This window comes from Phoenix dactylifera, chromosome 2 (assembly GCF_009389715.1).
Source record: "Phoenix dactylifera cultivar Barhee BC4 chromosome 2, palm_55x_up_171113_PBpolish2nd_filt_p, whole genome shotgun sequence".
In the NCBI taxonomy this organism is placed as follows: domain Eukaryota; kingdom Viridiplantae; phylum Streptophyta; class Magnoliopsida; order Arecales; family Arecaceae; genus Phoenix; species Phoenix dactylifera.
Genome location: NC_052393.1, coordinates 771,185 through 787,861, shown reverse-complemented (window position 1 = coordinate 787,861; position 16,677 = coordinate 771,185). Strand labels below are relative to the sequence as shown.

General features: G+C 37.6%; 1 protein-coding gene across 3 annotated transcripts; it reads left to right on the top strand.

Moving 5' to 3' along the window:
• The first annotated feature begins 816 nt into the window (after nt 1-816).
• LOC103708440 (cryptochrome-1) lies at nt 817-14,858 on the top strand. Of its 3 annotated transcripts, none has more exons than XM_017843161.3 (6): nt 817-1,136; nt 1,506-1,927; nt 4,263-4,484; nt 5,454-6,166; nt 13,326-14,015; nt 14,610-14,858. In XM_017843161.3, the coding sequence occupies exons 2-6, from the start codon at nt 1,615-1,617 to the stop codon at nt 14,673-14,675; spliced, it is 2,004 nt and encodes a 667-aa protein (XP_017698650.1). In that variant the 5' UTR covers nt 817-1,136; nt 1,506-1,614; the 3' UTR covers nt 14,676-14,858. The 3 variants fall into 3 exon arrangements, with proteins under 3 accessions (XP_017698650.1, XP_017698651.1, XP_017698652.1); XM_017843162.3 differs by having other exon boundaries at nt 1,243-1,927; XM_017843163.3 differs by having other exon boundaries at nt 817-1,159.
• The last annotated feature ends 1,819 nt before the right edge of the window (nt 14,859-16,677 follow it).

Below are 16,677 nucleotides of genomic sequence, written 5' to 3'. Positions count from 1 at the left end.
GTGCTACCGGAGCAGAATGGGAACCCCAAATGTCCCGAACTGTCAAAGTGCCTCAAACGGGTGTGATATGACTGATTTCCGCCGCCTGCGCTCGGGTGCTCTCCACCATAAGCCTCGACGACATGTTGTGTTCGCCAAAGGTTTGGGTGTTCCTTGCCAGCCAAATATGGTAGGTCGTGCGAGTCGCTCTAACCGCTTCCTGGCAAAGCAGTGGAGACTCTAACCATCGACCCCAAACCTCTTGCGGGATCCCTGCCAAGTGCCAAGTCACACTCGCTTATGCATACTGAAATATCGCATGGTCTACCATCTCATCCACACCACACTCCCCACACTCCGAGGAAATCCTCAGCCCTGTCTGCTGAGTACTGCTCTCGTCGGAAGACAATCGACCACCTTTCAAAAGAAACAGTGCTACCCTCGGATGAAGTCTCATGCACCATATCCAGCCACAGCCTGGCCTCGGCTCATACTCTCGTCAAAGGATGTGGGAAAGATCTCCCACCCTGACGCCAGTCCTACTCGAGGTACTCCAAACTCGGATATCTGGATCTGCACACCCTGGTACCGGAAGAGATCGGACCTTGTCTGCAAGATGCTCCTCGAAAAGCTGAAACAACCAAGCCTCATCTCATATAGCCCTCTCGGGAACAAGGAGATCACATACATATATGCCCTTCATTGCCTCAACACTGGCTGTAGTCGGCCAATGCCGCAAGAGAAAGGCATCCACCCATGGGTCACCAGCCACATCAATACTCTGCCTATCACCTATTAGTTATTTGGTGTGAGCCAATACAGTAGGCAAGTACCTCACCGGGATTTAGGAAGGAAAGACATTTGTCGGGATTGTTGTCTCTTCTAGGAAACTCGGGTTTGGTCAGACGGTTTACAGATGTGGAAGGCTTGGGATTAAGATTTCACCGGGAATTGTGGGGGCTCATGGATTTGCATGGGCTAAGAAATTCCTGTCTTCGTGGTCCTGGTGATGTGAAGCTTCTTCTCTAATTCAGTAGATGTTTCTGGCTTTCTTTGATTGGTGGGGCCAAGGTGGGAACTGGTGTTAGGGTTTCCGAGGGGAACAGCTCGGTGTTGGAAGTGCAGGATTCACGGCAGGCTTGAGGCGAAGTCGGGAGGTAAGGAAAGGATTGTGATGAAGGTATAGGAAGAGGCTCTTCATCGGGACCGCTTTCTTTGCCTTTTCCAGTTTCAAGAAATTTTCTTTGTTGATTTCCTCTTTAGGTGGGAGTTTATATCCGGAGAGAAAGGGCGGTTTTTGAAGAATCGGAGCAATTTTGCGTATCGTTTCCAATTGATTTTTAGTATAGTCTTGGTCATCTATTTCCTCTTTCCTTTTTTTTTTTCTTTTTGATGGAACTTCAGACATGGTGTGGGCCTTCTGGTATCTTTTCTAGACATCTTTGAAGGCAGTTTAGGACTTCAATTACCAAACTTGGTCCAGCTTTTGATGCCATCCTTTTTTTGATGGAGAGCTTTTGATGCAGGCCACCTCAGGGAAGTGCTGCTAATTTTTCATCCGCCTTCAGTAGTGAGGTTTTGTGTTATAGTAGAGTTCTTGGAGCTGGTCATGGAAATCTGAGATTCATATGATTCATGGACAGCCCATCCAAGACCGTTGTTTGGTTTAGGAGGGACTTGAGGATTGAGGACAACCCAGCCTTAGCAGCAGCCTCCAAGGACGCATGCGTGCTCCCTGTTTTCATATGGTGTCCAGGTGAAGAAGGGCAATTTTATCCCGGTCGAGTGTCTCGATGGTGGCTGAAGCAGTCGCTTGCCCACCTCGATCGGTCCTTGAGGTCTCTTGGAGCCCCCCTGGTGTTGATCAGAGCAGAGAGCACTCTCGCATCTCTTTTGCAGTGCATTGGTGCAATTGGGGCCACTAGAGTGGTTTATAACCATCTATATGGTATGCTGACTCTTCCATCGTGATCCTGCTTCAGTGGTATCTTGTGTGTTTTGGCTGTGTTCTTTTGTGTTCAGTTGGTTGATGTAAGAGCTTGTTGGCTACTCATAGTTTTGCTGATCATACTTATTAATTCATTTCCTGAACTTAGGAATATGATCAACTATGCTTAGTTTTCTTAATACTGTCGATGCTTTATTTCTCTGTTAGTATTACTGTTCTGATACTGTTTCAGTGTCTACATATCAGCATGTTGCTGTTATAGTCTAACAATGTGCATTTATTATGCTTTTGCTTAAATTTGATGGTAGATTTTCAGCTATGAATATAGCGATAATCTTTTACAGCACTTGTATCTGTTACAGCTTGATCTTTTAATATTTTTCTCTACTGTAGGACAGTTTAAATCATTTCACGAGCCTGTTAAATACGGGAACCTTAAGGAGTTGAGCTTTTTCTTTTGGAAAGATTTGCAGCAAATTTAAGAAATGATGAGAACGGTTATCATAATCAATTTCAACAAGAATGCTTGTAAGAGTGAGAAAATGATAACCGACTCCTCTAAGATATGCGAATAATCTTGGTTTATTCTTTTGCATGTCAATATTTGTTCAAAAGGGAAAAAAAATGAACAAAACTCTAGATAAAGTAATACACTCAATCAAAGTGTATTGTATTGGGAGAAGTACATTGACATCATTCTGTAAGTAGACAACAATTCTGTGGGTTCTAAGGAAAAGAAAAGAAATTGTGAAAGAAACTAGATTGCAGATTACTAAGTCTGTGCCAACATAGTCATAATCAATAACCCATATTGCCGTCCATATATGCTATTCTGGCTTTATGAGCTTATATCTGTATGCATATCCACCTTGTGGCAAATTTTGATCCGTGCGAGCACCCTCAAATTCTCTCCTGGCTTTCTTTTAAGTTTTCATGGTTCTCCGCCTTATTTTTTCAGTGGCTGCTCTCACGGTATCTTAGCTATATGCGGCCATCAATGCAATGATTTTCACGACTCTGTTACTATTTGCTTGATTCTTAATTTTTTTTTTTAAGAAAAAATGCTTTGACTTTATCACCACATCCAATTGGCAACCTCATCTTGGTGATTGCATGTACTATGTATTGCCAAATACTCTTGTGACATAAACAAATTCAAACTCGACACCATCTATTTAATGTCTTTCTCTTCACATGACCTATCCTGCAATGATCATAGTCCTTGAAGTTAAAATTCCATTGTGTATATCCTCAAATTCTATAAATATATTTTCTTGTACCTTTTCATTGTTAAAGGGCGACCCAGTGCACGAGGCTCCCTCCACTATGGGGTCCACAGAGGGTCAAAATTCACATGTGCACAGCCTTTTGCCTATCTTCATGTCGTCTGGGGATGAATCAGGTCGTTAAGGACCCAAATTAAGGTATCCAATTTATTCACTCTTCATTGTTTTGTGATAAGCTTTTTTATCATCAATTAAGAAAAGAATGCGTGCTCTTTCTAATGAGTTTGTTTGGTTTTTGTTTTATTTTTCTCTTTGAAATCTATGTTTTAAATGATCCTTTTGCTCCTTTTTTAAGAAAAGAATGTGTGCTCTTTCTAATGAGTTCGTTTTTACTGGCACAGAGGTTTCACCTCCATCACGAATGGTGTTTGCCTTACCTTTCTCTTCGAAATTTATGTTTTGAATGACCTTTTTCTGTTCCTTTTTTTTCGAAGAAAAGAAAGAGCCTTTCTTTCTAATTAGTTCTTTTTGTTTTTTTCTCACCTACCTCTTTGTAATCTGTTGGAAATGATATTTTCTTTTATATCTATAGGGAATGAGATCTTTTTTGGGTACAGATATTATCTGCCTTCCGTTCCTCTTTGTTGTGATTCCTATTTTGAATGCTGTAAACTCTTCTTTCTTGAGAGAAAGATAGTTTTTCTGTCTAACTAAGTCTTGTTGCAGTATAAAGGCCCTAAGAGGAGAAATTAGTTGGTTTTCCCCAAGGTCACTTATGGAATATACCCTAAAATGAGAGGGCTTTATGAAAGGAATGAACATATGCAACCATTTATCAACTTGATCTCATTCTTCCGTGGGTTCCATGAACGATGTTGTGCATATACTTCTTTGTAACAGTTTTTCCAGGGTTTTTAATCTCTTTAGTTGCATTTGGATTGCAATGCATTTTTCTGGATACTTGTATATAAATGTATCGTCAGCTGGTAGCACTCTGGTTTTTCCTTAACTCCAAATTTTGTGGTGGCGATCCCTTCTGATGTCTGAAAGTTAATGACCTTTTATAATCTGCAAATAATCCTCATTTTAGCATACTGCCTTATTTGCAGATCCTGTTTCACTTATTCGGGATCATAAAATAAAAAATGAGCTGGCGGATCTTGGAATCTCTGTGCAAAGTTTTAATGGTGATCTGTTGTACGAACCATGGGAAGTGTATGACGAGAACGGCCTTGCTTTTACAGCTTTCAATGCATATTGGGACAAATGCATGAGCTTGCCAATTGAACCAACTTTGCCTCTTCCTCCTTGGAGGTTGGTGCCACCCGCAGGTAGTGTTCAGCCACATTGTGTTCATTCATTTATACATCCACTGTTACTTTATTGAATACTATCTTCAACATTATAATTTTTCTGGTAGTTAATTATCGTCACCACACTTACAATATTATTCTTTTTTGTCTTGACTATCATTGTTCTTATGTTTGAAAAAGTTACATTACCTAGGTACTTTTCACTACTTTTCGGTTGAAGTTAGGTTGAATGTTCATTGTAACATGTTCTGAAACTTTGCTTTTTAATAGCTTGATCCTGGTGGGGGTGCAAGAACTTTTGATTTAGGTTAAGCTCATCACCGTTATTAGGCTCTTGCTGTAGTTGTTCGAGGAGCATTTTGGATTAGTAAGTACAGCATATGCAAACAGAAACATGAGATGCCTTTTTCTAGAGAAGACCGTACAAGGAATCTGCTGGTTTGTGAGAACACTTTTTTATTTTCTTGGAAAGATAAGGAAGCCCTCTAATTGGTTGAAATTAATTAAAGTTTTATACTGCTGTCCAGTTCTTGCTGGATTAATCGTTACTTTTGCCCCTTGAGTGGCTAATTTTTATTAGGGGGTCTCCTCCTAAATTGGGGTGGGCAGGAAGGCGCCTTCACTTACAAGGAGCTGATGTGGTGTCATCCTTGTAGGCTGTAGCAAAGTTCATTCTTTCATAGCTGGATGATGTCCGCCTGTGTCTCCATGATCTATGACTTGTCCTTAGCTTAAACACATTAATTTAAGAAATATCAGGCAACGGGTAGGCAAATAGAAGGCATCTGAGGGTGCGCAGAGCTGCAGGTTTTGCATCTCTATGATTGCTGCTGCCATGGATATATCACGCATTCTATCAATAGTTTCCAAATCTCGGCTGTTCCCCTAATGGATTTTCTTTAGGAAATACTTGATTACAAGAGACTACCATATTTACTGTCTTACAATATATGTGTATTTGTCACATCATTCAATTTTCGGTGCCAGGGACAGAAAATGTTCAAAGTTGTTCACCTGAGGAGCTAGGCCTCGAAAATGATGCAGAGAAATCAAGTAACGCATTGCTGAGCAGGGGATGGTCCCCAGGTTGGGCCAATGCAGACAAAATGCTAGCTGAATTTGTTAATGGGCATCTAAGGGAATATTCAAGAAACAGAATGAAGGTGGAGGGCAACACTACTTCATTGTTGTCACCTTATCTCCATTTTGGCGAACTTAGTGTGAGGCAAATCTACCAAGCTGTAAGAATGAAGCAGATACAGTGGGCAAAAGAAGAGAATTCTGATGCAGAAGAGAGTATCAACCTCTTTCTAAGGTCAATTGGTCTTAGAGAATATTCACGTTATCTTTGTTTCAATTTTCCATTCACATATGAGCGGTCGTTGTTGGGAAACTTGAAACACTACCCCTGGCGTGCTGATGAGGATCAGTTTAAGTCTTGGAGGCAGGGTAGAACAGGGTACCCATTAGTGGATGCAGGTATGAGAGAACTTTGGGCAACTGGTTGGATGCACAACCGAACTAGAGTCATTGTTGCAAGTTTTTTTGTGAAGTTTCTTCTACTTCCATGGACGTGGGGGATGAAATACTTCTGGGACACATTGTTGGATGCCGACTTAGAAAATGACATCCTTGGTTGGCAGTATATATCAGGTAGCTTACCTGATGGTCATGAGCTCAACCGTCTTGACAATCCAGAGGTATGCCATCGCTGTACATATATTTGAGAAATCTTAAATCTGCAACCTCAATATGTCATATACTCATAGTTTATGCTTTTTCACAAAATCATTCTTTTCTATGTATTCTGCTTTCTTTTAAAGGTATTGGAAACCTTTTGGTGCTAAACTATTATTGACATCATTTTGTATTTCGTGTAACTGAGATTTATCTAGGGAAGGGATTTAATTTTGTTACATAGTATTTGGACTTAAATGGTAGTCAACAATGATGTACGTCTAAAACATTTGAAGTCAAACTTGCAGATGCCAATTCATATGTTCATCCAGCTGTCTATATAAATAAGTTCACTATATACATATTACAGCAGAACCACATAAAAGATATACTTTTGTTCTCTGACCATTGGATTGGCAAAAGTTGTACAGGTCATATTAGTAAATTTCATGACTTTGATTTTTATTTAATCATCTAGTATGCAAAACTATAACTAATCATATATTACATAGATTATTGTGTCTTTAATTAGTAAATTATTTAAAATTCAACTCAACTAGTATATAATCGCCTATAAATTTATATCATATTGACATTTTACTGAGTTAGCATGTTCTGTGTCGTATGAAAAGTTTGAAAAGTTTTGAGGTTAAATTCCAAATCTCGTGGCCTTCTTGCTCAAAGCCTTCACTCTCTCTCAATTTACTAATATGAAGACCATTAGACATTAGAATCTATTTTGACATCTCAATTTATCTTAAACATAAGTTTTGGTCTGCATGTGTCCCGCCCTTTTAGTCCCACCCATTTAGACTAGGTCTCAATCAGTCCTATGGCTATTGGATCTTCACTCAAAGGACAAACCTAATTTTTCTGGAGTCCAAAGTACTTTGAGATGATTCTTTAATATTGATACATGCTTTAAAGCTTTGCTATACATTTTGAGTTTGACTTTTACAATTGAAAGGTGTGTGCACACAACACACACACACACACACACACACACACACACTGTGAAGAGTTTCGCAGACCTTTTCCAAACACTGTCTCTTCAGAGCGTAAGTAGGAGCTGGAACGGAGCAGATCTGGTTTCTAGTAGAATATGATAAGAAACAGTAATGCCTAAAGAGTTGTAACTACCAATCAGGAGTAGTAATGCCCAAAGAGTGACAAGACTACTATTATACAGCTTCCTGTTTGAGAGTTTAAAACATATCTACTTCCTATAGAAGGCAATTAAAAGTAGCCTAGATGCCAAATAATATGTTTCCCTAGCATATCTAAATGTGCATTTGATTTTTCTGTTCAACATGTATCATTTGTTGCTGATGCATGATGAGCATTGCACTGATTGGTGCAACATGCTTACAGTGCTGACCCTTTATTGGCATAACCTTAGTGTCTTAATTTGATAGAAAAATGATGCCGTAACTGGTACTGTGCTTTACATGAATAAACCTTCATCACAGCAGGAATTCCCATAGTCAAGCCATGTTAGAATGTGTTCGATTCTTAATGTTTTGTTGCATTAGTCTAGTTGATGAAGTTCATTGTGTCCATATGTGAAGGCATCAAATCCATTTGCCCAGTTTACATGTTTTTCCTTTGTTTATTTCACAGTGTTTTTAATAGGAATTATTGTAGGAGTTACATGTCAAAAAAAGGACTGCTCATCACTTAGTTTACAACAATGTTTAGATCTTGTACTGATGGCTATACACTATCTCAAGATCTAAAATTTTAATTATGATGCACTTTTTAGCCTTTTGTTTAATATTTCAATCTGGTAGTTTTTGACTGAAACCATGAAAATACGAAAATTTTTATAAACTATAAACACTATAATAAATATGAAAAGTTAATATGTTAACATTTGAAACTTTCAATACTCCCTGAAATTGTTCATTCTTTCTCATTTATGACTATTTATTAACTAATTGTTTTTATTCGATAATAACAAGCAAAGCGTACACTATTTGTTAACTAGAAGAAATCATAATATGCTTCGTTTGTTTTTGTGGGCTACAGAAGAGCATAGCCCAAGGGTACATAACTAGTGGTTCAAACAAAGTCAGCCGAACCGGACCAAACCACCCGGTTCGGCTCATACCGAGTCGATGCGGTGGAGGACCGGGTTGGTTCTATTAAAATTGGGACTGGTCCCGAACTGGCCGAAATCAGTCCCAAACCGATAGAAAAGGGCTGAAACCGGTCCCAAACTGGCCGGTTCTATGTCGGGCCGATTTGGAACCGACCCTCCTCCCCCTTTCTTTGTTTTGTTATAAAAGAATGTTGGGAAGGCCCGAGAAGGCCTTTCCAGCGTTTTTTTTACTTCTCTAAACATCTCCTCCTTCTCCCACGACGAAAATCACACCAATTCAGCATGATTGATGGAAAATCCAAGCCTAAATAAGGTGTGCTTTATCTTTTTTATCTTATTTTCTCTATTTTTTTGCTCTCCAAAAAATAGCTCGAAATTTGCAAAATAAAAGATCATACCAAAATTTTCGATTTTGGCTTGATTTTATGGTATGTTGTAGATCTATGGATGATTTACACGATGATATAAAAATTTTTAATTTTTGGATTATATATAATTTTAAAAATTAAAAATATTTTTTTTGGATTAAAAAATATAAAAAATATAAAAAAATGTTAAATCAGAAGCGTATTTAATATCATGCAAGCTACTTTCTATTTAAAGTTTGATGCGATCATACGCATAGTGGCCTAAGCCTAAATTTGAAAAAAATTAAGAAATAAGTAGCCTTTGATGCATGCATACGGATCTAAAAAAATATGTGTAGCATCCATTGTTAGTTTCTAAATAGATCTGAGCTGAAATTAATTTTCTAACATATTTATATTTAAAAATTATTTTTAATTTAGAAAATAATTAAAAATATATAATTAATATCAAAAATTATGAAAAATTAGTAGTACGTAATACATATTTCAGAAGTATTTTTTGAAGTAAAAATTTATTTTTCTGAATTTATGGTATTTAAACATATTTTTAATTTAAAAATATTAAAAATATATAAATAAATTTCAAGAATAAAAAAATAGTATTATGTATTAGATAAATCAGATGTATTTTTGAGGTAAAAAATTATCTTCATCATAATAAAATTTTGCTATTTTTAAAAAATTGATAAACTGACGTACTTCATAAACCTATAGGAATAGAATCATCAAAGAATAAGAAGCCAGAGCTTGATATTGGTTGGATCATGGGCAGCGGGTCGAGAAGACAATGAAGGTTATCAGATCATTGTATGAAGTGCTTTAAGCCGTGGACAATAAGAGGTACCCTAGATGGGCTTTTTGTATCATATGATGAAGGGCAAAGATTCAGATCAAGGAGGCCAATTCGACGTATGCCTAGAAGTACATCAATATCGTTGAGCGGTGGTGGGAGTACCAGATGGGTAGAAATTTATATCTAGCATGTAAATAAGAACATTAAAAATTAGACTATTTCTGTACTTGTACAATTTTACTAAGATAATAACGAACTCTATCTGCAACATACTACCTGAATCCAATGTTTCAGTTCACTGTAGCTGAAATCGATATGGATGACGAACTTCTGGTCACTCTGCGTAATATGATTTATAAGATGAAGCTCGATCCAAAAGTCGTGATCCTATGTCTAGAAGAGATAAGTTAACTTAAGCAACATGTGCAAGTTAACTGGTATATTCAATTATTAACATATAACAATACAGTTTTTTTTCACAAACCAAAATATTTAGAGAGGACGCTGACAACTTTGAAGTTTCGGTAGCTGTCGTAAGTAAGAAAAGTATGAATCCAAGTATATTATACATCAGAAGAACATATACCTGGTGTTAGATGGTGACTAATATGATACTATCTTATATGTAATTTTTTTTCAATATTTTTATAGTTGAATGGTGGATTTATTTTGGTTTATCCGCGAAAAATCTTAAACGGCTAGCTATCCGGATCCTCTTCTAGGCGATCTCTTCGAGTGGTTGTGAGTGCAACTAGTCCACTTTCATTTTCATCCACAACAAGTAGAGGAACTGTTTGATACAGAAGTGCCTCAACGACCTTATAAATGTTCACTACAATATGAGGTTGAGGCTAAAGTGTATTCAGAAGAGTGGAGTTAGAGTATAGAATTCCGATCCATAGTGCTTTTATTGATGATGAGGATAATCTTAGGATCGGATGGTTTGTGAACCAGTAGCAAGAGCCGAAGCTTGATGAGTGAGGATTGCCTTCACGAAGGCCAATTTTGTAGCCAGCGAAGCTAGGGTCGATGTATGACAATGGGTAGAAAGCAATATTGCATGCATCCTTACAGCTGATCAACCATAACCAAAGAAGTCATTGGGGAGCTGGTCACCACATGACTCCTTGTCCGAGACATCCTCTTAGAAATATGATCGAGAGATACTTAGATGAGGCTACTACGCTAGTCGGTTGACTCGATCAGGAGGGCTAGATAAAGAGGGGCATGAAGGGTAAATAGACAAAGTGGCACGAAGAGTAAGCAATTAGCGAGTGGCACACAGGGTAAGCATGCAACATGGCATGAAGTATAAGTAGACAGAGAGTGGCACGAAGCGTAAGCTGGCAGGTGCTCAGCACACCAAAAAAGAAAAACAAAAGGCACCTACAACCCCATAGAGAGTGTGGAGAAGCCAGCTCACTCAGATTCAGAGATTAAGAGCAACCGTTCTGGTGGTCATGGATCTGCTGGCCAAGAAGAGAACAGAGGACCTGAGACCACCGTTAATAAGACAGCCGCAGGGTGGTCTTCAATTCATCGGTGAGCTCCAGTTTACATATGCTGCATAGGATAGAAACCACAGTGTACGATCTGGTAGAGTTTGCGAGGATACGATTGCATATAGGAGACAGGCTTCTTGAGATCATTTAGGAGGATATGATGCAGCTGCAAATGACCTTACACATGGAGTAGGATCCATAGATGTATCATGTTTCGAGTCGTAAACTGGATTCTATTATTCGCAGCCACAAGCAGCCTATGATCCATACGGATATGGATATAGTCACGAATGAAACTCAATTACTTGTGCCTGAAACAAGCCAGAGTGGCTATATGCTTGTTTGGCCACCTCATTTTGGTTTGTTAGGCCAATAATTCTAATCTTTTCTGGTGAGATTCTATGTTTCATATGGAACTTCAATTGAATTGACACCTCAAAAATCCCATGCTAGGAGACTGTACTTGAGCTTGAGCATAACATTTTGTTCTCATATTTACTTAAATAAGATATGATCTGTGGGAGCTTGTGTATAAGCAAATCACTAGAACTGCAATTTTCTTCAGTTGGCTTATCCAAAGGCCAATGAAGCTTATGGTTTACCAGTTACTCTAAATGATCACTGCTTTATTCTGCTAGTCAAATGGATTGCTAACATTTGAAAGGTTAAGAAGAGCTAGCCCTTACATTATTGATTTTTCTATTTCTCTTGGAAATTTGGAGACATAATCTCGCTAACATATCCCTCAAATGAGTAGCATCCTCAACATATTAGGAGGCATAAGAGATAAAACCACTTCTAGGTCATTAACAGTTTGAGTGATCCATTGCACAAGCCCAGCTGCTGGTGGGCCCTAGAAAGAGCCATTGGTTTTCTCTGTTTACATTTTCTTCATGGAAAAGTTTAAGAGTTTGAATCTGGTGCGGACTGTTGTTTGTACGTGTCTAAAACAAGTTGCTGAGCTAACGTGTTATGTCTTGAATTACATCTGATTCTTTGTTGAAGAACAACTAGAAGTTTCACAGCACTTGCTCTTCTTATGGTTTGACTAGCTAAATTTTTTTCTCAAAAAGACTAGCTTAACTTTCAGAAGGCTACTTCAATAGGAGTCAAGTTTTTGCTCATCTGATTTCTTTGACATTCTAGTAATTTTCTGTACAAACTTCTCATATTCCACTGATGAAGGAGATTTTGAAAGATTCCTATTTGGGACCTTCCTCCATGCTGGAGTTCTTGACAATTGACTAATAGTCGCAGTTCTTTCCTTTTGTCAGAATTTAAATACCCCATTTCACATGATTGATGGATTAATGCCTTTTGGCTTATGATTGTTTAGGACTTCCTAGAAGGTAGCTTTAGAAATAATTTCAACCATCTAGTATTCCAGTTACATCAGAGATATGGGTCTCGGTCCTTTTAACTAGGTTGCCGCCTTTCCATCCAGACAACATTATTTGGTGATATTCCTGACTTTAATGTAATCCCACAGGCTAGGATCATCTAATTTTGCTATGAAGACTTATATTGTCAATCTTTTAAACTAATGGAACTCTATGTTTCTAATTGGAATTTAATGTCCCCAACCACAGTAAGAATCCATTTCGTTGTAACAGGGCTTCCGTTCTCCATGCCACACAGTCCTTCCAAATTCCATTTTATTTGGTTCACTTCTTGTGTGTATGCTGGAAATACATGTAAATATAACGTATGTCTCCTCAAGCTTGATGTAACAAGTATATTTTTTATTTTTTTCTTTTTTGGTTAGATTGAAACAGCCAACTTGGCTGGAGGATACATACCATGGGCCTTCCTTACTGCCTTGGCCTCAATGGGCTAAGCTGCTGGTGGAGGAAAGGCCCAACGACCACAGAACAGTCCATTAAGGGCAACTTCAGACTACCCACCCATATTTACCAAGTATTATTCTTAATGCAGAAAAAGGCAAATTGAGATTCAGACTTTGTTTTCATTCAAGTTCTTGAGGTTCCTTCATGTTAAGGGCTAATCAGCTGCCTAAAATTTAAAATGCAATTATTTCTCCTTGATTTTGGTGATTTTTTACATTTTATGTAAGAGGCTAATTCGGTCCTGACTTTTGATCCAGCTATAGTCTCAATAATACTGGTTCAGTAAATACTCGTGTATCACACAAAGACCAATTTGACCATTCAATTCTTGCTATTTCTATATTCCTGAAAGAAAAAAAGAAAATGAAAAAGTTTTCAATGTGCTGATTATTTCATACCAATTTCACATTTCTTATGAGAAAGGCTAGCAGTTGCAAGTTCTTGTTTTCTTCTTTCTTTTTTTTCGCATCTAAAATATCCTATTTTTGCTTTTGAGAAAGAATTTTTTACTTTAAAATATTGCTTCATTAAAGTTTTGAGGTTTGATTATCATTCTTATCCTGGAATCTAGGATCAAGGTCGCAAATTTGATCCTGATGGAGAATATGTTAGAAATTGGATTCCTGAACTTGCAAGAATGCCAACTGAATGGATCCATCGTCCATGGGATGCTCCAAGATCTGTACTAAAGGCTGCTGGAATTGAGCTGGGTTTAAATTACCCGAAACCCATCATAGAACTTAATACAGCTCGGGAGCGCCTGGATGATGCTGTCACCATGATGTGGGAGCTGGACAGAGCTGCAAGAGTTGCAACATTAAGTGGTTCGCATGAAGTTGTGGCTGACAATCTGATTGGTATGAATAACTTGGACATTCCAAAGGCTGTTGTGAAGAAGGAGGTATCTTGCACAAGTTCATCTCTTGATCAAAGAGTTCCCTCTGTTCATAATCTTAAGGGCAGTTCATGCAACAAGGGACTGAAAAACCTAAACAGTGAGAGATCTAAACAAGTTGACATAAATAATCGCGTTGCCAAGATGGAGACATCAAAAAAGGACAAAGACCTGTGTTCTACAGCAGAATCATCAGCTGCTAGGAAAAGAAGCATCAGTGGGAGTATGTGTGCTGTTCCAGATTCATGTTTTTCTTTGTCAGAAGTAAACACTCTGGATGATAGTGGTTCTTTCAAGCCACATAATTCAAGTGGATCGCCTTCCATGCATCCATGGAAAGAAGAAGATGGCATCAGAGGAGAAAAGGTAATCTCAATTCAGAAATTATTAGATGAGTACAGCAGTAAGAGCACCTTGGCCAGCCCTAGTTGCACAAGCAATAGTATGATCCTTAAATGCTTGACAATGCTATACAGGCATGTTCAAGGATTTTCGATATCAGTAACTCATCAGTTCAATCTATCTAATTTACAATTGTCCTCCCATGACAATTGTTTTGGTTTTCTTCATTGAGGCAATGGTTGAGTACTTCTCAAGCAATTGGTTATCTAATCTGGCTCCTGCACAATAACAAATATTTATTTTCTCCAATTAAGACTCTCTTTTTTTCTGATATTATCACGCCTTTCTTCTGATATAAATTTGTTTTCCAAGCATTACATTTTGAACTCTTTTCTACACTTAAAATCTATTATATGTCAAGATACCGATACCAAAACATCAAAATGCATCTCATGAACATAGAACTGTTGTATCGGTAGCTTTTAATTTGCTTACATGCTTGTTAGCAAATATCTTCCTAAAGTTACCATAATGATATGTCAAAGCATGTTTGAACTCCATACGTGTGTGTACCTCTGTTTTTTGTGATATAAGATTAATTCATTGCTGTTTTTGTAGGAGGGAGATGATGTTGATGCTCAGAGTAGCATTGAGGGCTTGAGACCATGCAAGAGACCTTCATAACTTCAGACAAATGAAAAAGTTCACTTCATCTTGTGTTCATTGGTATCATGCTTATGTTTTACTTATATTATGTTAACATGAATAAAATATGCTTTGTACTCTATAAATTCTCATGTATAAACAGTTTTGTATTTTATGGATTCTATCTTCACGGAAATTAACAACTAAAATATTCGAGCGATACTTTTCTTTGTGCTGATGCATATAACCGCAGTTTGTTAATATATATCCATATCAAGATGTTTTAAATTTGCTATTTTGTTCTATTGAGCTTATGCATATATCACTCTATATTCCATGTATTCTCTGATTAGACCTAAAATATGCTGTCTGAGACCATGAACAATGGAGGAGAATGCCTCCATTGATGATGCACATATGTCGATATAGGAATCACCCCCTAAAAAATTAAATTGACATGAACTACTTACTAAATATAACAAATCTAGTTTAGGAAAAACAAACTTGAAGGTTAAAACTACAAGAAACTATAAGATTATCTGAACAACAAGGACATAATTTGGAAGAGTAGTGTACATTTGTGTGTGTATAATCAGTAATTTGAACTATAGAAGGCAAGCTATGCACATGGAGTTGCTTTAGTCGTCCCTGCATTGAATTTGAGGGTGTTGTTTCATTAGAGTCCGGGTCCTTTCCAGTTTGGATTTAAGAGGACTTGCATTTTGGAACAGTTTGCATAGGCTGTTGACGTTCTTAACAATGCCACTTTAGTTATTGCCTGATGAATCACAATTGTCCCAGTCTTGAAGGGGGGCAGCATCAAATATAAGTGGGCAGCAACTTCGAGAGAACTTGCATGTTGGTTTCTTCACTCTGCTCCCAAGGAAGAGACATGCTTAAAATCTAGATGCATCCATCCTGTTGCCTTCCACAATGCCTGTCTTTTTCTTTTTTTTGAGAGAGAGAGAATGTTGCGTTACACAGTCATTTTCACTTCAATTCCAGTTGTTCTCCATGTATATTTTCTAGTCTTAAGCTACAAACAGTTTCATAGTTCCCCTTTCAATCTTTTACTGGACTGGGGGAGAAGAAAACAAAGAGAGGTCTTCATCATCACCTTCATCAAAATGTTGAAGATAGGAATTGAGCCCAGGCTTCTGCTACGACCATCAAACGCTTGCCAGTTTGATAACTTGATACCTTTTGAAGGCTGCACTACATTTGATGAAGTTCTGGCCATCTGCCAGAGAAAAAGGAGAGAATTGATCTTGTAGGATTTTCAATAAATTCTTAGATTTCTTTTGAAAGCAGATGAATAATCATCTGCTTCTCCTGTTTTGTGAATTGTTAGGATATTGAGGAAGATCCAAAAAAAAAAAGAAAAGAAAGAACAGAACATCCAATATGAAACCACATGCCTAGGAAGAGGGTTCTCTTATTTCAAAGCTATTTTCGGTTGAAGAGAAGAAAGGCTTGCCTCTTTTTTTTATCAGTGCTGCGTGCTTGCTGATAGTGCTCTTTTTTGAGTTTTCTTTTATTTTAATTAATTATATCATATATGAAGAGCGTAATTCTCTTCATATATTGAAATGCCTGCCCGAACCGTGGGTGGAGCTTTAGCACGAATCTCGAAATTTGGATGAATCTTTTTATCCAAATTGCTAAATTAATGTTTATAGGTTTGATGAATCTTTTTATGCCCAGATAGTGTGATACACTGTGAGCGTTAGATTATTATATGCATGTATGCTTGTATACCTGTTGCTCGTTTATGAATTTAAGGTAAGAAAAGGAATGTCTAAACTGTAATGCTTTATTATCTCGATATCTCTAATCTTGGTGAACCAATCTTGAATTGAATTCAGTTGAAGCTTGACTTGAACTTAGTTTGATGTTGGGTCGAGCTTGATTAGTTTATACAAGCTTGATATTCGAATTGATTAGGCTCAATATGGAGTTAACAACTCGATTGAAAATTTCTATTGTCTGTCTTGATTTGAAATCAAGATTGGTTGAGCTTGATCAAATAATAAACGGGCTG